This window comes from Lolium perenne, chromosome 7, assembly GCF_019359855.2.
Source record: "Lolium perenne isolate Kyuss_39 chromosome 7, Kyuss_2.0, whole genome shotgun sequence".
NCBI classification, from domain to species: domain Eukaryota; kingdom Viridiplantae; phylum Streptophyta; class Magnoliopsida; order Poales; family Poaceae; genus Lolium; species Lolium perenne.
The window spans coordinates 62466109-62486289 of NC_067250.2; the positions used below are offsets into that span (position 1 = coordinate 62466109).

The window sequence follows — 20181 nt, forward strand, 5'->3', positions numbered from 1 at the left end:
CAACGTTGGACGGTACGTACATATGCCCTTCTCGTTTTAGATCTTGCTAGAGTTTCTAGTACTGTTGTTTGGAGTAGATGCGATAGGTTTACCATGTCCAGATGCTATCTGTTTATCTACTCTGTTGATTTGCATGATTAGTTCTTCTGTTGTTTATGTAGTCATGATTTGTCAAGTATTAGTTTAAATTAATTCATATGATAATTTGTTTATATATTCAACAATATGCATCCTACATTCCAAAGTATGACGTTTTACAAATACATGGACGCGGTTCAAATTATGGGAGTCAGTTTCCTTTGGTTGGTACGAATAGTATCAAGACAACTTATTTGAAGTGGGATTGGTGCTGGAGGACTGAGAAACTTCAGTATTTCAAAGCTGTGGAGTTAGGAACCTAAAAAGATAGAAAAGTACAAACAAGTCATTCACATTTCACCGAGGACCTCAGATCTAAAAATCAAAATGCCATGAAATGTGAATATCTTAATTTTGCTTGAAACAACTATGAGGACCTCAGATCTTAGTTTCAGCGAGGACCTCAGATCTAAAAATCAAAATGCGACTTGGCAACATCTTAATTTTGCTTGAAACAACTATGACATCTCTGTTAGAGAGATATTTGTATATTTTAGTATCTCTAGTAGTTAGGGGCTTTCTGCATATTTCACACATGTATTTATACTATATATTGTGGCATTTTCCCTCGTGAAATGTAAGTTGCTTATTCGTAACAGCCGCCACATCTTTGTCCTTTTGGACCTCCATGTTGTTCAAACTTGAGCTTTGAACAATGCATGTTTAAATCCTATTCAAATGAGCGAATATCCTAGAGGCCATGGGATTCTTCATAAAGGTTGTCCCATTTCTCGAAATCACATCCACCACCTTACAATCATGACGAAACGAAGTTCATCCAAAAACTAAAAATAAATAAGACGTCAAACCAATCCACTTTGTGATTAGGGCACTTGAAGAACTCCGCAGACTAATCGTTGTTGATGTCGGTGAGTGCGGTGGACTTCTCGACGTCCCCAATGTTGCACCGATTGCACTTCACAACTGGAGATTCCATGGTGGGCACAAGGTACGGTTTCATGCTCGAGCCACCATCCCATGGCGACAACTTGGCTTAGCTCGCGTGGCTATAGAGGAGCGGATTCTTGGGAATCGGGTGCAACATAGAAGAACGAGGGTGAATGATTTAAGAAAGAGAGATGGATCAATGGGAAATTTGGGGAGACCCAATTTTACCTACAGATAGCATAGATACAATTACAGGATTTGGCAAGGAACGTCATGGCATGACCTGATTGCGGGTCGTTAGCTATCCTCTCTCTGACTCGAGCTGGTGTCCATCCACGCAAGCACGGCAAGATTGATTTAAAAATTAGAACTAAATTGAGTCATTGGATCATGCACAAAGTGACAAATCTGCAATTCTCGATTAGGGAAGATCAAATCGACCCAAGCATGCAATTATAGTGCGCATAGATAAGCATTTTACTCTCGGAGAAATGTCGCGGAAGAATCGTGTGGTTGTCTATTTGTATTTCTTGATTAATTAACGACGTCACCGTGTAGCGGCCGACACGGTCACCTCCTTGGGCCGGCTCTTGTCGCGTGGCGCATATTTCCTCCCCCCGTCCACAAATAAGTGTACGTGCGGGATTTTCAAGATACATTATGAAGTGAAGTAAAAAATGCATTGGGAAGATGCATCTCCTTTCTTTAATTAGTTCACCTCCAATGAGTTAAGTGTTTGTAAAAAACAAGGAGAACATATGCTCAATATTATTGGGTTTGATTTCCGTGCAATGAGAGAGAAGCAATTAAAATGCATTGGAAATATAAAAGTACACTCTTTTGTGGACAAAATTTAGGGGCTAGATGTCCACTTATTTGTGAACGGAGGAAGTACGTTCAGGCAAACGTGAACGGAGGCTACACCGCTACCGGCCCGTGACGGTGCACGTCTCAGACTAGAAAAACGAACGGCCCGGCCGTGTAGGTGTAGCGCGGGGCGGCTGCCGTTGCGACGCCAAATACTTGGCCCGTAGCGGGTCCACCTCAGCTTTTGCTCCAGAAAAAGGGTGGCCGTTTTCTTCGGTTCGCACCCTGCGATCGCACTCATGTTGAAGAGAGGCCTCTCACCTGAACGTATAAGTACAAGGGTGTGCCTATGTCTAAGTCGATTGAGATTTTTTTAAGTCTCAGTCACCTCAGAAAAGTGCAACTGCAGTTCAAAAAAATGTGCAACTCGGATCAGTTGCACTTTTCTAGTAGAGTGCAATTGCACTTTTTTGACAGAAAAGTGCAACTCAAGTTCATTTTTATGGGTGACTGAGACTTAAGGAATTCTCAGTTGACTGAGACATAGCAAAACCGCTCTCCATCGAATACTCCATTCAATTTATATTAATATAGATGTACCTAGACGACTTTAATTGTAGGTACATTCAGTGGCGGACCCAGCCCAAAATTCTAGTAGAGCCTTAGTGAGTGGGAGACCAAGTAGTAAAATAGTAAGCTTCAACACTATAAAACAAAATTGACTCGGGCCTAGGCCCACACTGGGTCCAACGTGGATCCGCCCCTGGGTACATTCCTTTTAGTGACAAGTATTATGGATCGGAGGAATAAAGATAATCCATCGTGGTCCTACTTGCCAGTGACTTCTATTCTCCGTTGATGATGTCAATGAAGATCCTACTCAGTTGCCGACGATGGAGGTGGCGCCACCGGCGTGGTTGCCTGCTGTGACAGTTGATGGCCTCCTCAAGGCCAATCCACTTGGCACGTTCCTCCGCCTAGGAGATGAGCATGGTGTGGTGAGAACTGACTAGTATAAAACTATTTTCAACACATAAGAGTAATTTGCACTTGAATAGATAGAAATTTATATGGGTCTACGATAATGTGGCAACATTTTTTGTTTTTAACTAGTCACACATGAACATTATACACGTCTTTACCACTAATTAACCTGGCAATGAGTGATGCGTCAATCAAGTAATATTTTATATTTTCTATTAATTTTGTTGTTAATGTTGAGAAAATTCCTCTCATTTAAATTATCCTCAATTTTGGGGGTTTATCTCGAAAATAAATTATTACTCACTAGATTGAATATATTTTATTCTTTAGTAGTAGTTAGTTCCTTTACATTATTTAAGAAGAAATAGCTAATTCATGTATAATTTATGTTCAAATATAAAGTATAAATAAACATGAAAGAGCAAACTTTTAAAAAAGACATAGTATACGGACTATAGTTAATAAAGAACAAGTCGTATAAAACCGAGGGAGACACGAACCGTGGCGGCGTATAAGGGCATCTACAATGGAAGACTCTTAGATAGACGCTTAAGTATTTTTTTAAAAAAAGATAGACACTTAAGTGAAAAAAGAAAATTCCAGAAATTATAATTATGCGCTAAACGGCCTCGCGACGCCGAGCGCTTGCTCGGTCGCTAAACTGGACGCCAAAAGAACCTGCAGCGCCCTTGCTCTCCAACGCGCGATGCTTGGGCCGGCCGCTTACCGCACTGACATGCCAGAGCGGGCCACTGGCCACACCATCCTCAGCTGCTCGCTCAGTCCTCTCTATGTCTATCTCTCTCCCCAACCCTGCTCCTGGTTAACACATGACTAGATTTAGATGTGCGCCTTGGCGCACGATCCCGTGAAACTTGAACCGATCCACATCTAAATAAAAAATTGCTTTATTGAATTCAGAAAACAAAGTTAATAAAGTGAAATTAGACCCAACCACACAAAAACAAACGGAACAACAATACATATATACAATCATGAAAATAGTTTTAAATATACTACTTCCACCGATCCGAAAAAGTGCCAGATGATTAATACAATTGATTTTGACAATTAAAACCTTCTTGAATGAGAAAATCCATCTTTGGTGACTTTAAGTTCCTCGGCACCAACTGGGTGCTGGGCAAGCTCGACGTGGATGGGATCGGAGCCTCCCTCACAAGCGCCAGCTTCAGATGCTGCTTGGGCTTTCTGCTGGTGCCATATGGGTCCGCCATCTGGCGTGCATAAGACAGTAGATGCAGAACATGATATGTCACTATATGCTTAGCAACACTGGCTTAATTGCACCAAAACAGATCAATATAATATGTGGTTTAGCCAGAACTTGGGGTAAAGTTGTAAATAGTTACTTGAATCAACTGGAAATTATACATGGCTCAGTCTAATCCAATCAACCAAAATTAATGAATGAATTCTAACAGCAGATCGTGGTACCAAAACACCTAAAATCCATCAAAGACATTTCAAGGAAACATGTTTAACCAGATATCTGAAACTGGTATTAGACGGTTTAGATAGTGTAACAATCAAGTATCCCTACAAAGCTTTCAATTTTAGCTAATCGTTTTAGCCATCTGGTTATAAAGATCAGGATTGCATAAAGAGCTCACCGCTGAGATAGTACCACTCACAGCATCATGCCAACCTCATACACCCCGTTGCAGTGGAAGGTGGAGGTACCGTACATAGAATATTAAGCTAAATCACATGGGAGTGGCTCCATACCTGGAAATGTCAATTTGTTATCATCATCTTTCCAAAAGCTAGAGGTAATGAGAACATTCATGATTAGGACTTGGAAGGACAGAAGCAAGACAAAAAAGAAACTAACAACTCTGAATCATCTTGTGATCATAAGAAAAATAATATCTCTTCTTTCAATAGCATGATATATTAAAGAAAAGGAGCGCACACATATCGTACAATTTCAACCTATATGTGAATAAAATAAAAACTCAAAATTGTCCTCAATATGATCTAAGGTGCCTTTGAACTTTCCCACTGCCTATTCCATGAAAAGGATATAAAACATTGACAATTATTTAAGAGCAGGAACTTTATATGGTGAAAAATCAAATCAGTTATCATGTAAGCACGGAAGCAACAATAAGCCAGCGCAAATCCGACATGAGCTGATATATCCGTGAGGAAACAATCTTCACATACTAAATTAGCAGCCACCAATAATATAAACATGAAAAAATAATGCTAAATGGGAAGAAGATATCAAGCAGATACAGACTTTCAACATACAATGAATGAAATAAATAAAACACAAGCATCAATGTCTTCTTTCGCCTGTGCTAACGCAAAAGACACAAAGAGTATTGGGAGAGGACAAAGCCGGAAGCAAGGAGAAGAATCAATTACGCTCTACAAGAACTACATTATTCTGAGTTGTCTATTTGTACAGATAGTAAATTATATTACTCTTTAATCCTTTAGGGTCTGTGTAGGTACATACCGTTATTTAGCACTACAACAACAATAGTGTTCATCGTACCTAAAAAAAAGGCACACCAGATGCATGTATTCAGAATTTTTCTCATAGATCTGCCTATCTGTCTTCTCTTATTCTCCCCACGCAAAATTAAATCATATATCTCAGCGGCTGCCAAAAAACATATCTCAATGCCGAGTTTAAACACAAACAATCTTGAATCATTACATATCTTATGAAACACTACTCCACGAAACCATAAAGCATGGTAATGAACATATATAATGTTTAAAGGGAGAAACAATCTTCATAAAATATAATAACCACTACATATCAAATTAATATGTACTAAATAATATGACTATTTTAGTATGCAGCAGCATTTGAAGCACGGCCAGAATAAGGATGATAACCTGCTGGCGCTCAATATACTACTGCTTGAAAACACCCAGTTCCTTACAAAGTGCACAAGAATTGAATATCTACTGCAATAGCATCATGCCAACCTCATACACCCCGTTGCAGTGGAAGGTGGGGGTATCATACATAGAATATTAAGCTAAATAACATGGGAGTGGCTCCATACCTGGAAATGTCAATTTGTTATCATCATCTTTCCAAAAGATAGAGGTAATGAGCACATTCATGATTAGGACTTGGAAGGAAAGAAGCAAGACAAAAAAAAATTAATAACTCTGAATCATCTTGTGATCATAAGAAAAATAATATCTCTTCTTTCAATAGCATGATATATTGAAAGGAGCGCACAAATATCATACAATTTCAACCCATATGTGAATAAAATAAAATCTCGAATTTGTCCTCAATATAACCTAAGGTGCCTTTGAAATTTCCCACTACTTATTCCATGCAAAGGATATAAAAGCATTGATAATTATCTAAGAGCAGGAATTTAAATGGTGAAAAATCACAAAATCAGTTATCATGTAAGCACGGAAGCAACAATAAGCCATCAAAAATCTGATATGAGCTCATATATACGCGAGGAAACAATCTTCACATAATAAATTAGCAGCCACCAGTAATACAAACATGAAAAAATAATGCTAAGAGGGAAGAAGATATCAAGAAGATACAGACTTCCAGCATACAATGACTGAAATAAATAAAACACAAGCATCTATGTCTTCTTCCGCATGTGCTAACCCAAAAGACATAAGGAGTATTGGGAGAGGACAAAGCCTAAAGCAAAGGAGAAGAATCAATTATGGTCTGCAGGAACTACATTATTCTGAGTTGTCTATTTGTACGGATAGTAAATTATATTACTCTTCAATCCTTTAGGGTCTGTGTAGATACATACCGTTTTTAGCACTACAACAACAATAGTGTTCATCATACCTGAAAAAACAATGGCACACCAGATGCATGTATTTACAATTTTTCCCATAGATCTACCTATTTCTCTTCTCTTCTCCCCATGCGAAATTAAATCATATATCTCAGAGGCCACCAAAAAACATATATCTCTCAAGAGAATATCCAAAGCTCAATTGATTTGAATAACCGAGGGACTGAATAAAAAAGAAATATCATATTTGCAGTCTACCAAGAGAATATCCAATGATGGAGGCCAAATATTTTTATCTTTTACTTCCAAGAAAATAATAGATTAATAAACAACATGAGCGATCTAAATGGACTTTGAATATTAAATTCAAGGTGAAACTCTGTTATGTAGCTAGTTACTATCCTAATCTAATCAGTGTATGTTTTTTGGTTCACCTCAATGTTTATCAAGCACACCATTCATTATAATAAAGAAACCTAGCTTGCATTCCAGCCATAAGCAGAGGTATTTCAAGGAAATTATCCAAGAACAGCAGCAACACCAAGTAAAGTAGGAGAAGCACATAACTAAAGCAATAATCATGCGGTACAACATAACTGCATTAGCTAGCAGATAGTAGTGAAACCTCAAGCACATAATATAAACTACATCTGAAATGAGTAGATTATTATAAGAAAATCAGGGCCCCGTTGAAGGTCCAAGGTAATTTACCTTTAATATGTCAATAATAAAGTAAGGAAAGAGAGTATGTTGCAAATATAGACCTTGTTCTTCTGTTTTTATATTCTTTGATCCTGTGCAAATCATTCATTAAAAACAATGTGAAACCAACCTCTGGTAAGATAAAATTATATGCTTGACACTATGGGAAACATATTTACATAGCACATCAACATGGCAGACTTGGCGAAAGGCACAGCTCGGCGCCCTATCCTACGATTATAATCCCAATGTAAAAGCTGTGGGGAATGCTAATCCAAACTTTTGATTGCAAAAGTGCGAACTCGCAAATAAATGTATAAAATACATGTCAATAGAATTGTTAACCAGGCTGATAAATTCTGCACATCAACCCTTATTTATAAGAAAAATAAAAAATAATATTCTAAGAAGGAAGCATTAATAAGCATGCTAGTGTTAAGAGGCGGGTTGTTCAAACCATACAAAGAACATATCATCCAATCCTAGCTTGCAATTATAATCCCAGCGTAAAGTAGCAAGGGCCAGGAATGATAACCCAAACATTACCCCGAACCAAATCAATCTGAATTGCAGTGCAAAAACCTCCTCTTCAGGTCATGAAACAAAGCATTGACAATATTGAAAATGGACATGCTTCGAGGATAAATAGATAAAGAAAAGGAGCTTAGAAAGGGACCTGAGAACGGACAACATCAGTAACCATATAAGTCATATGGCCAGAATCACCAAAGTGAATAATTTGGACTTATATAAATTTAAACTCCCCTCCCAGTATATCCTTCGGTAGCCATTAGTCACTGTATATGCTAACACTTTCCTTGCTGATCAATAATATGTCAGTACAACAAAGCACCAAAGAAGAATGAAAAACATATTTCCCCAGTAATGTAAGAAATAAAAGGATTGTACATATTGACCAAGTTATGTGGCAGCAGCTCACCTGAGCATAGAGGAGCAACTAAGAAATAAATATTCAACCGAGTCTCATGATGATGAATTACATGATGTATGCTGCCCGAAAGGGCAAATTTCGTGAGCGGAAGATCTAAACCTGGCAGTAAACCTATCACCTGTAGACAATAAGATTAGATGAAAATTGATTTTAAGATCACGTGGTGCTAAATATACATGCTTACAAGTTGCTTATGGTTCTCTTAATTTTCACAAAAACAAAATCAACATGCTAAAAAAAGAAAAGCTGGGAGAAGACCAATGCTCAAGTAACAACCCATAGCAGTCTGCTTCCTGGCATTTCTTTGCCACCTAAATAGTGATGACAACCATGGTTTTTGCTCCTCCACAAACAGAACGTACCATGTCAGCCTGAACATGGAATCAAAGATGCAAAATGACAAAATGCATTGGGGATACTAATGAACAGAGTTACTATTCACCGGTTACTGGAAGCAAATATATACTAAACAAAACAACAATTTCTTTTCACCTAAAAGGAATATACCAATGCTGCAATAACATGTATGCACTTTTCTATGAATGTACAGATAGGAAAATTAAAGGCGAAAAGAAGCATATATACATATATTAGGCATTGCAATGCCGTGATATGTATTAGGCAATTGCCATCCTCCTTTCCCTCCTACATGTACTGCTCCTTTCGGAATAGCACCTCGCTGCCAGCAGGGTCACACACTTCTCTCAGTACGCTAATCGAATAGAAAACCTAGTCCAAAACAACCTTCATAAGAAAGTTGCAATGCATCAACTGTCCAAAATTTCATAGTAAGTTTACAATGTGTGAACTAACACATCTAGATCAAATGCCAAATTTGACAAGGTTGCAACATTCCCAGACTCGGAAACCAGGAAAAAAAGAACGTGGTGAGACACATTGAAGCAATGGTCTCCAACCAACACTTTCTATATGAAAGAGCTACCTTACAAACCTATATTGAGGAGTAAGCAAAGAAGAGGGAGGAAGAGTGCTCACCTATAGGTTTTTGAGGAACGGAAGACCAACATGTTACGAAAACAAAGGCCGGACAGGTTTCATTCTGCTCCTGCAAAGCTGCAACAATAAGCAGTCCACAATTATTTGGTAGAACAAGAAATTTATCACATCAAAGAACACAAATAGTGTGGCTTAAAAGAAAATAAAATCCATTTGCATAAATTACTACAATAAAATAAACTGATCATTTTATTAATCCCAACACAACACATTAGTAAGAATGTTTAAGATGTACCTTCCACATTGATACATATATTTCACTGGAACCTGATTTCATTGGGGAACCAGGGCTTCTGGAGCTATTGTTGGAACCTACGGGCCATCCAAACTCTAGCTATTCAAAATATAAATAAATTACAAAGGATGAAATCATGTAGAGGAGCTCGTGCAAGAGGGGTTCAACCTGTAGGGAGGAGGAAGGAGACGACCAATGGTTGATGTTGTCGCTGGCGCTATCCCATGGCAGAAACACAAGACAAGGGCGGAGATTGTGCAGTGTCGGGTCTCAGCGGCATGTAAGGTTGTGCAGAGGAGGCAGGGCAGATGCAGCAGGACGTCGGGGCTCGAGGCCATGTAGCAGAGGCTGGGGATGGAGGCGGCGGGAGGAGATGAGGAGATGAGGACGCCACGAGGAGGAGGGAGCAGTACACTGGCGGAGCCCTCCCTCCATGCGCTCGTCGACGGCCTGGCCCATCCTCCCCGCGATGTGACAATACTAACCTTCTGGTCTACCTGCAGTGAATTGAGCAGCGGGAATTACTAAACCGAAGGAAGTTCAGAGGATGGACTTAAGTGATAACTGCATGGACAAACCGCTGAACCGTTAGAAATAACAGTACACCCGATTAATGTTAAATTAACTTAGAAATGTTAGAAATTCCAGTGGAACAATGTCATCTAGCTCTCAAGTCAACTGGGAGGATAAAATAGCGTAGACTCTATTAAATTTATTTTCAAAATAAACTTGATAAATATTTCATTTCCTTTAGTTCCTGGTGGTGCACGCCATCTCCTTAGTTCCTCTTATATCTTGAACTGTGTGTATGGTACATATAAGTGAAATGTTCTTTGGTCTAAAAATGATGATGGCTTGCAGTCGTTGATGTGCAAAGCATTCAAATTCCGGCTAATTTATGTTGTAATACAACCTAAGGAAAACACTATAAGGGTGTTCTCCCCTGTACAATGTTTCGATGCTAAAAAGTGTATGTATTGTCTGAAATACCCCAAGCTCTGGTAGCCGCTCCTGGCAGTTGGTCTATTAGGGGTCGTTGAAGTGGTGGACCTCTGTAAAATATTTACTATATAAGTAATGAGAAGATAAAATTTCACAACAAAATGCATGATAAGTTGCACTGAAATAGATTCATAAGGACTTTTGGTTCAGATACCTATAGCATTGCAGTCAATAATATTTTCGGCCAATGAATGACAACAACTATATTGGATTTCTTTTTCCACTATTTCCCATAGATCAAAAGTTAGTTATATTTACTTAATGTGCTATACGCAGAACAAAACATCGACACGGCTTGTACAAAAATAAATGCATAAACCACTTGGCCTGCAAAACCTAGAGCAGAATACAAACAACAATTCTCAAGATTAAATAAGAAAACCAACGACATCAAGAAATTGAGATGATAGTACTTTCCTGCCATCGTAAAAGACCCAAGTGTGCACCTCGGGTACCGACCTCATCCCGCTGCTATTATTTTAGATAGTCTTGCTAAACATTAAGCTACGAAGGGAGAAAAGTATCAATACAGCTAAAATTCAAGAATAGTAATGCTCATAGAAATAAGAACCAGAGAAAGCAACAATTGAAGACAAACGTGCAATTATATGTAACATCTGTGAGCTTGTCATACTCAAAACTAATCTTGAGAACCAAAATTTTCCCACTACGTAACTTGACATAACACCACATCAAAATCCTCCTTGGAGGTTTGGACACAATGCCTATACTCAAAATGCAAGAATTAGCCATAGTTGTTTGCTTGTCAAAAGAAATATGAATAAATAGAAAACTCGTACGCTATTGTAGCTCATACCATGTCCAACACACAATTCTGATGACATGCCGCCCATGCCGCAGTAAGCAGCTATCCTAACAGAGCTAAAATAAATAGGCATAAAGAAACACAATAAAGTCCCTCATAAGCAGATTATTGTTGAGGAGTTAATTTCATTTGTTCTCTATAATATATAATGGTTTACTAACAGTCCTAGGCCATCGATATTTTGGTAAACTCATGGTTCTAGAAAATATGTATTCACCAACAAAGAATGGACTATCAAACACCAAGGAGAACCCACATAAGCTGGAAATATTTCTCAGATCATGAATAGTACATAACATCATGAAACATACAATGACATTTTCTGTGCTTTCTATACTGAAGGTATATTCAGTTACTAACAATAAGCACCAATTAACCCATTGCTCAGGTTAAACTTGATTGTGTTCGCAAGAGAGATAAATCACCTTGTTTTTCTTCTCCACCATACTCTTTAGCTAGAATCTGCTCTTCTTTCTCAGTACTGCGCACAGTGTGTTCAGGAAAAGAATCAATTAGCAATTGAAAATTAGAGTGCTTTACTCAATATAAAAAGACCAGTACGCCAGAGGATGAAAACTATGAAGCACCTAAATAACAGACACACAGTCGCAAACCATCCTAAACCCAAGGGGTGCAGGTTGTGTACATAAAATTTCCAACTGATATAGCACATACAAATTAGGTCTGGGGAGTCTTAATCTGTCATTTTATTTTTAGGAAAAATTATTCGAAGCCTTAGTTAGTACCAGCACATAAAAGTTGCAATGAAATCCCAGAAGTCAAAGTCTCAAATGGGCAGCACATATTACTTGAAACTTAGATCCAATTGACAGACCATATTTTAACGTACCAAAGCCATGGAGAAGTAGTAGTACTGATCATGAAAACTTTTGGGGAAAACAACTGCTGGTAAATCAGATCGGTACCGAGAGATTACTGCAGATCGGATCAGGCCAGGGAGCATGTGATCCAACCTCCAGGATCGCCTATTGCCGCGGCTGTCTTCTAGGGCTCCACACCTCTGCTTCGTATCCTGCTCTACTGCAAAGTGTTTCAGAAGCAATTGGGGTCAGAACTCAGAGGAGGCGGCAACGCGATGCACCTTAGCCTCGGGTGATTGATGAAATCGATGAAGCGGAAGTCGGAAGTGGTTGGAGGGCTCATACGGTCGCCGCTATTGGTCGGCAACAGAGATATTCTTGTATGTCTCCGTTCTGGGTCCATTGTCCACCGAAGAAGATACGGAAGAGGGCGACCAGCCGCGCCGGCGTTCTCCACGAGGAACCAGGGCTGGCCTGCCCTTCCCTCATGTCGCCGGCCTCATACCCACCCGTACAGATCCAAATTCTCGGCCTAGAAGAGGCAGGGTAAGTGCCGCACCGCTGCTGCTTGTTTGCGCTTGAGGAAGAACAGAGGAAACCAGAGAGTATTACCTCGCATGACCTCAAGATTGCTCGCGAGGCACCACTGCCCTGCTCCTCGCCGGTCTCCTCCACCTCCTGCCCAGCTCCAACCCAAGAACGACCTCACACGACAAGGAGTGAGAAGGGCGAGTCCGGCGACGGCGAAGGTGCGGGGCGGCCGGTGCAGCTCTGTCGTGTCCTCCTCTCGCCGGAGAGGCGCTGGCGGACGTCGTCTCCAGGCACGCGCTCGCCGCCGCAGTCGCCCAGGCGCGCGCTCGCCTTCACCGCCACCGTCTCCAGGCGTGCGGTCGGCTCCGTAGCCCAGGCGTGTGCTGGGCGCTGCCGCTACCATGTTTCTTCCCGGTTTGAGGCCGATGGCGCTCGCCGGAGAGGAAACCGGCGGCGGTTCGCCGAAGAGAAGATCGGCAGCAGGGGTGGGAGCTGGGGAAGAGGCGGTTGCGGGATTGGGGGAGGATTGAGATAGGAGGCTGGGCGCTAGGTTTTCTCTGGCACGAGCGTCTGTGTCCAACCGAAGGCCCACCACGTCCACTTGCCTCGCGAGCCTGTAGCCACACGTGACTCACCCAAAGCCCACCACAGGTAACAGACGAGCGGGCCAGACAACCGCAGGCCCCGCGTGCAGCCACATGTGGGTAGAATGGCACCATTGCATGGCTTAATCTAGCCAATGGGGAGCAACCAGGATCGACGGATGAGATGTATGGGTGAAAAGATCCAACGATTCACGTGTTGTGAGAGCTGTGAGGCCCCCTATGGGGGGCATCGTTTATACCTTTAGATACCCAGGATGTCGCAGGACAGCTGTAGGCAGGGCTCCTGAGCGGTGGACGACGGGTTCATCGACACGGCACATGATCTGCTCAATCGGCCTCCAACGACCGCCCAAATCCGTGGAGCTGGAGGTGGTCGTGGAGGGCTCTTCGATCCGTCCTGCAGCGCCGATTGTGAGGTACCCAGCCGACCGTCTTCCGTGTAGGCTTTCCAATCTCACTCCTCTGTTCTGCAGATTATAGTTTTCTTTTTCAGAGGCTTTTCAACCAAAATCAAGGGGAAAAGAGGAAGAAGAGATGGAGAAGACAACATAATTGTTGTGTATATATGTCACTGTGTGCGTGATAGAAGATTCCGTTCAGATTTTTCTTTAAATATATGGAAGCATCTTTGAGTAATTGAGTAGCTCTACTATATGGAAGGAAAGCATGGGGCCGAGCTGAATTTAGTTAAACCGTTTTGGAAGGAGTCAGCTCTCCAATTCGGTTGATCCTAGCGCCCGTCGCTCCTCGATCCAGATCATGCGGGAAGATTTAAGGGCAAGCGCCGGCTCATCTTTTTTGCGTCGATGCCAAGCAAAATCCCGGGATCAATCGGGAATCCAAGGAAACGACCAGGAAAAAGAGCCTAGCGCCCGCTCCAAGCGCTCCCCTTGTACGTACATACATGCCCTAAAACCTTCCCGGGGTTCCGGACGCAACACCGAAGCCGCACCACCGAAGCAACCCTCCCTCCTTCTCTCGCGCCGCCGTCCTCCGGCGACTTATTCCCCGCCGCCCCGCCCGCCCGCCGCCGGGCGCCGACGCCGCGGATTCGCGTCTGCCGGGGGAGGCAGGATGGGGCTGCTGCGGGGGTTCTCGGTGGGGGCCGTGATGAAGCGGATGTGCAAGGCGGTGCTGAAGAAGGGGCTCGGCGAGTTCTTCCTGGGCGAGCTCGATCTAGACCAGATCGACCTCCAGCTCACCCGCGGCACGCTCGAGCTCACCGACCTCGCGCTCAACGCCGAGTTCATCAACGCCCAGGTCCGTCCAGATTTCCCCCGCCAAACTGATGTATCCAAACTTGTAGTTTGTTAGATCTCATTCTGTTCATTTGCCTCTTACATTACAAAAAATCTATAGTTAAATTTCCTTTTCTTTTTCAGCTATCAAGATCTCCTTTCATGGTGAAAGAAGGATCCATAAAATCCCTGCTGGTTAAATTTCCTCTACAGTTGAAGAGTTGTGAGATTGTAGTGGAAGACTTGGAGCTTGTCCTCGCTCCATCTGTTCCTAGTGAAGTTCCACCTGTAGATGCCGAGTGCTCTGTTTCTGGTAATAGTAGTGGCACGCAGACATCCATCAACACCAACAGAAGCGAATCCGATAAACACTGTTCCACATCTGCATCTCGAGATGTGGATGAAGGCGTTAAGAGAATAGCCAATGTTGTCAAGTGGTTCCTGACAAACTTCAAAATCAAGTTTAAGAATACATATATTGTATTTGATCCTCAGACAAGTTTGGATAACAAGGTCTCGGAATTCAACCGATCACTAGTTTTCCGGGTTAAAGAGATAGAATTTGGAACCAATCTTTCAACAGATGGGCTTGTCAAGCTGAATAATTTTGTAACGTTCCATGAGGCGGTGATTGAGTTCTTGAAGATGGATCATGTCGATGTATTGCTTCAGAATAATTCGGATAGAGCAGCAGCTGACATCTCATCAGGTCATAGTACTACCTCGGTCTTGACAGGCCCTATTGGTGGATTCTCGGGGACATTGAACTTAAGCATCCCGTGGAGTAATGGATGCTTGAACCTTAAGAAAATTGATGCAGATGTATCTGTTGATTCATTAGAATTGTTGTTACAAATCAGCAGTATCCAGTGGTTCATCTACGTGTTGGATTCTCTGCATAGGAACCAAGGTGAACATAATTCTGCCCATAATACAGCAGATATGTCCTTGAACACCTCCAGATCTGCCTTAAACGCTTCGAAATCAGTGATGGCCAACAGGGAAGATTTGGATCAGATCGCACTTTCACAAAATAGGCAAGACAAATATCAGGATTCTTTCCTAACTAAGGCACATGTGATTCAGGATTGGATTCCAGAGCTAGTTCTTCACGAAGATCAAGGCGAACCTGATTCAGATTGTGATGAAAGGTCTGTTTCTTTGTTAAATCCCTTGAAATCCCTAATGATGTAAGTTGTACCTATGTTTCTATCATCTTCCAGTTTACTTCAGCTCACATGATTAACCCCTTAAACAAGTATACTTTTGCGATAGCTGTTATCAGATCATTGTAGAAAAATTAAAAGATGCTGTTGCTATGCCACATTGCATCCATGGTTTACGAATGTTTAACCAGATATACGATTTACAGAAATTTTGCTCCTCAATTTCACACTATTGTAATACATGTTTTGGGGGTTACAACGAATTCTTCCTCTCGTTCCTTTTGTTCTTCTTGTCTTGTACTTTATCATCTGTCTTCTAGATGTCCTACTGTCATTAAAATTGTAACTTACCGAAATCACTGCCTGCTGGCATCAGTTCCTAGAATAGTTCTCTGCAGCTTTGGTATGTTTCATGGGGTTTTAGTGATCAAATGTGCCAGATCTCTTTTTTGACATTAGCATAGTTTTCCTTTCCTTTTTCCAACTGTCTTTAATTATATATTTACCCTGTAAGAGGCTATCTCTTGCTACGTGTGTTTGTTTTTACCATTATTAAGAGAAGCATCCCATTTTTAGGCAAAAAGAAAGAAAAGGATATTTGGACTAGCCTAATTGGATTACTGATTTGTTGTTATCTTTTTTTTCGCGAAAACGATTTGTTGTTATCTTTGACAGCATTGATCAGTTCTTTGAATGTTTTGAAGAACTGAGGAACTCCCAGACAAATTTAGGAAATAGTGGCATATGGGACTGGACGTGTTCAGTGTTCAACGCTATTACTTTTGCATCCACTTTAGCTTCTGGATCAGATCAAGTTCCTAAAGGTATGTAATGTTTATTTGTTATGGCTTTATGCTTCATATATTCTATTTGGTTGTCTGGTATGAACAGTGCAGTAGCGATAAATGCAATAATTTTGAATCGTGCAAGTGGTTTAGTATTTTACCTTTTCTTATTAAATTATCTGAACTTCTATATATCAGGACTTACTTCTCTTTTCCTTCCTAACAGAACCACCGATTGAGAAAACCGTACGGGCTTCCATCGCTGAGATATCTGTTATTCTTTTGTTAAATGATGAAATGGATGCGGGCGATTTGAGTGCTTCTACCAGTCTATTCCATGATATGAGAAGTTCCGAAATGTTTTCGAGCTGCCTCTCCTCTGGGCAGATAGAACAATCAATGATGTCTCCTGCTACTGCATCCAGCTTAAATATGCACCATCTTGAGCCAAGTGTCAGAACATCCATCTTGAACTTGAGGTACTTTTTCCCTCCTCCAGTACTTGTTCTCAGTTCATGTATCATTGAAGTGTTATGAAGCTTGATGCTGAATCTTTTTTCTGATGTCCGCAGACATATCCCAGAAACTTAGGCTTCAAGGCATCGATTGCCCACATGAAGCTTGATGAATACTACAGTACTGAAAATACTAATTCAACCCACTCACACCTTGGGACTGCTTTCTTAAATAATAACTTCTGTAGAGAAGTTCAAGCTGCTCTCCCTCAATTCCCATTTGCTGCTCAAGATTACTGGGTGGAAACAGCTGGACGCTTTTGTGGTGACCCTGCATGCCACTGCATGTTGTAGTATGCCAGTCGTTGATATAACATTCACGAAGTACCATTCCGCAAATATTACATCTCTCAGAGTAGTACAACAGAACATAGCAGGTCCATAACTCATTCATTTATTATTACAAGCATAATATACATATCGTCTCGGAGCTCCTCTTGGGTCCTAAGAGGGATACTCCTGGGTTCGGGGCGAACCCATCTTAACTTACAATATAGAAGTTTCACAAGGTTATACATTTATCCCCTCGAGCAGTTAAGTACTAAGAGTTCGCACTGCTCGGATACTACTACTACTCGGTTATTCTAGGCTTGATCTCCTCCGGAAGCCTCCCCGGTTCCGTAGACTATAAGGTAGTCTACGCCTTCAATACCTCCAGAGAGGTCTGGTTCTTCATAACCGATGATCTCGGCTCCTTCAGGGTTGTCGTTGCCCTCCTCCAGACGGTTCAGACAATCTAAGCAGGGGATTTAAGATTGGGATGAGTACGAGCGTACTCAACAAGTTCATTATAGATAAGAGGTGTTTAATGCACTAGCTACAATATTAGACTAGAAAGTCTAATACCAATGCAGGTTTTGATAAACATTTCTTTAAGAGGTTGCTTTTATTTCAAAGAACTATGTCCGTCAGCCTTCACCGGTTTACTAGAACTTCATGGAGCTTCTTTCCGGCCGCGTTCGCAGTTCCATATCCCGGAACAGGGAGTGACAGGTCACGGTTCTTTACACTCTGCAGAGGTGTGTTGTTTTACCCATAAGCGATCTTAACCTTGGTGCCAACCGTGCAGCTTTCCCGTCCACACTTCCTTCGGTGTGAGGCCCGGTATAAGGTCATAGCCAATCATATTCCTCCGCTACCTCGCACACCCACCCTTTGCTGCATCCCCGACCCTGGGTCCTCGCCGGTCCCATTATTCCCGTATTTCAGGGTGGACCTCGACCACGACGACAGTCTGGGATCGAACCAAACTCCTTCGCCGGCAGATGCAACCCCTCATAGACCGCAATACCGTGGGGACTTCAATGGCTTCCCCAACCTACCGCTTGCACTTCGGCGACAAGTGTGCTACAGACAAAGCCGTGGGGACTTCAATTGGCTTCCCCAGCCTACCGCTTGCCCCGACAGATGACAAGTGTGCTACGGTAAAGCGCGTCCGTTGATGTACAAGAGGTGGAAATACGATTGACTATTCCGTCCCACTCCAGATCTTATGGTTAACACGGGTATTACGGCACAAGAATCACTGGACGACATTTGTTGTTTAATCCTAGATGGATATAAACCCTTGCAATGGAACCTCCACCATATCCACACAATCCATGGTTCCATTGCCCACCACATAGTCATATTCATAGTTATGAAAATAGTGGTTTTGGTTTTTATGCAATAGTGATAAACATAGTACTTTGCAAGTAATTTGATAAAAATACTCGAATGACATGAGCAAGCGATGAACTTGCCTGAACACTGCAAAGTTTTGCAGTTGGATGGTGTGGACTGACCCTTGTCCTCTGTTTCTGAAAAATAGCATCATTGTCCGATAAGGGCAATGGTTAAAGAAGCAATTATGCATGATTCCAGTTTTTAGGGTTTGTTCCCCTTTCGATGTCTTATCATTTCATGTGAGAGGTTAATACTAAGAATGATTTGGGATACTTTATTTGGAGTAAAATACAACCTTGAAATGTTGTCAAGGTGTTTTTAAAGTCCAAAAGAATTTATGGACTTATTTTCATTATTGAAAATAATATATGTGATTTAAATGATTATTTTAATCCTCAAATTAAGTCTTATTCTTAGTTGTCTTCAAAAATTCCCTTTGATATTTTATTCAGATAGAGAATTTTATGCTGATCAATTTTCATATTTTTAATTATTTTTTTAGAGCTATTAAACATTTTCTATTTATTTTCAAAGTTTTTGGTTTAGTGGAAAATGTGAAATGACTAATTTGCCCCTGGACCCACCTGTGAGTGCGGCCCAGCGGGTTAGGTCGAACCCGAGCCACCCGTTCGGCTCGGTCGGCCCACTCGTCCCTTCCTCTCTTCCTCGCGCAGAAACCCTAACCCCTCCTCGTCTCTCTGGTGACCCGCGTCGCCCCGCCGTCGCCGAATTAATCCGACCGTCTCCGGCCATCCCCGCCGGCGAGATCGGTGCCAATCGAACCGCTGTTCGACGGTGCACCGTCTGGTCCGCGTCGATCTGACTTTCGCAGCCGTTCCTGCTCGCCCCCAACCTTGCTGTGCCTCGGCCGCACGGTTCCGTGAAGATCCGCCATTCACCGGCGTTCCTGGCGTCGTGGCACCGCCGTGGTGATGCTGGCGTTGCGGCGAGGTGGTGGCCTGGCTCGGCTTGGCCTGGCGCCGCCGTTCGCCCGGCGTGTGCCGCCGTGCCGCCATGGTTGTGCTTCTCTCCGCTACGCCTGTAAGTGCTCCCCTCCTTCTTCTTTCTCTACTCCTCCTCCTAGCTGAGCTACGGCTGTCTCTCTTCATGGAGATGCCATGGTGTGCCGTGCTGCTGTTGCGATGTGCTGCATCATAGTTGCTGCGCCTACCCCTGGCTGTGCTGCTGCTGCGTGCTATTTGTGTGATGCTTATTGGACTCTGGCTCATGGTAGGCTCTGCTTGGTTTAACTATTGTATGTATGCATCAATTCCTTGATGATGTGCTTCTGGATACAATCATGAAATTGTTTGTATGATTATCTGTGATACAATTGTTGCTTAACTGTGGCTATTTCATTTGTATGATTCATGAATTGATGCCAGACTTGTCTCTGACAAGCACTTGCATAATTTGGCAAGCTCTGATGATCCAGTGATCATCAGGTGCATGTTGATTGCTTACCATCCTACTGCCTGTGCCTTTCTGATGCTTATCCTTGTGTCTGTGTGACACACATACATGTGTTGGT

The 20181-nt window shown here is 42.0% G+C and overlaps 1 protein-coding gene across 2 annotated transcripts; it reads left to right on the plus strand.

Moving 5' to 3' along the window:
• The first annotated feature begins 13547 nt into the window (after nt 1-13547).
• On the plus strand, nt 13548-17464 carry LOC127317303 (autophagy-related protein 2-like). 2 transcript variants are annotated; one of them, XM_051347836.2, is made up of 6 exons: nt 13548-13697; nt 13775-14541; nt 14664-15670; nt 16361-16509; nt 16697-16949; nt 17043-17464. In XM_051347836.2, the coding sequence occupies exons 2-6, from the start codon at nt 14041-14043 to the stop codon at nt 17059-17061; spliced, it is 1929 nt and encodes a 642-aa protein (XP_051203796.1). In that variant the 5' UTR covers nt 13548-13697; nt 13775-14040; the 3' UTR covers nt 17062-17464. The 2 variants fall into 2 exon arrangements, with proteins under 2 accessions (XP_051203796.1, XP_051203795.1); XM_051347835.2 differs by having other exon boundaries at nt 13548-14541.
• The last annotated feature ends 2717 nt before the right edge of the window (nt 17465-20181 follow it).

Excerpts from the sequence above, each read along its gene's own strand:
- LOC127317303 (XM_051347835.2), top strand. The coding sequence starts at position 14,041 with ATGCGGGAAGATTTAAGGGCAAGCGCCGGCTCATCTTTTTTGCGTCGA. Across the intron at positions 15,671-16,360 it reads GATTCAGATTGTGATGAAAG|CATTGATCAGTTCTTTGAAT; the intron begins GTCTGTTTCTTT and ends TATCTTTGACAG. Across the intron at positions 16,510-16,696 it reads ATCAGATCAAGTTCCTAAAG|AACCACCGATTGAGAAAACC; the intron begins GTATGTAATGTT and ends CCTTCCTAACAG.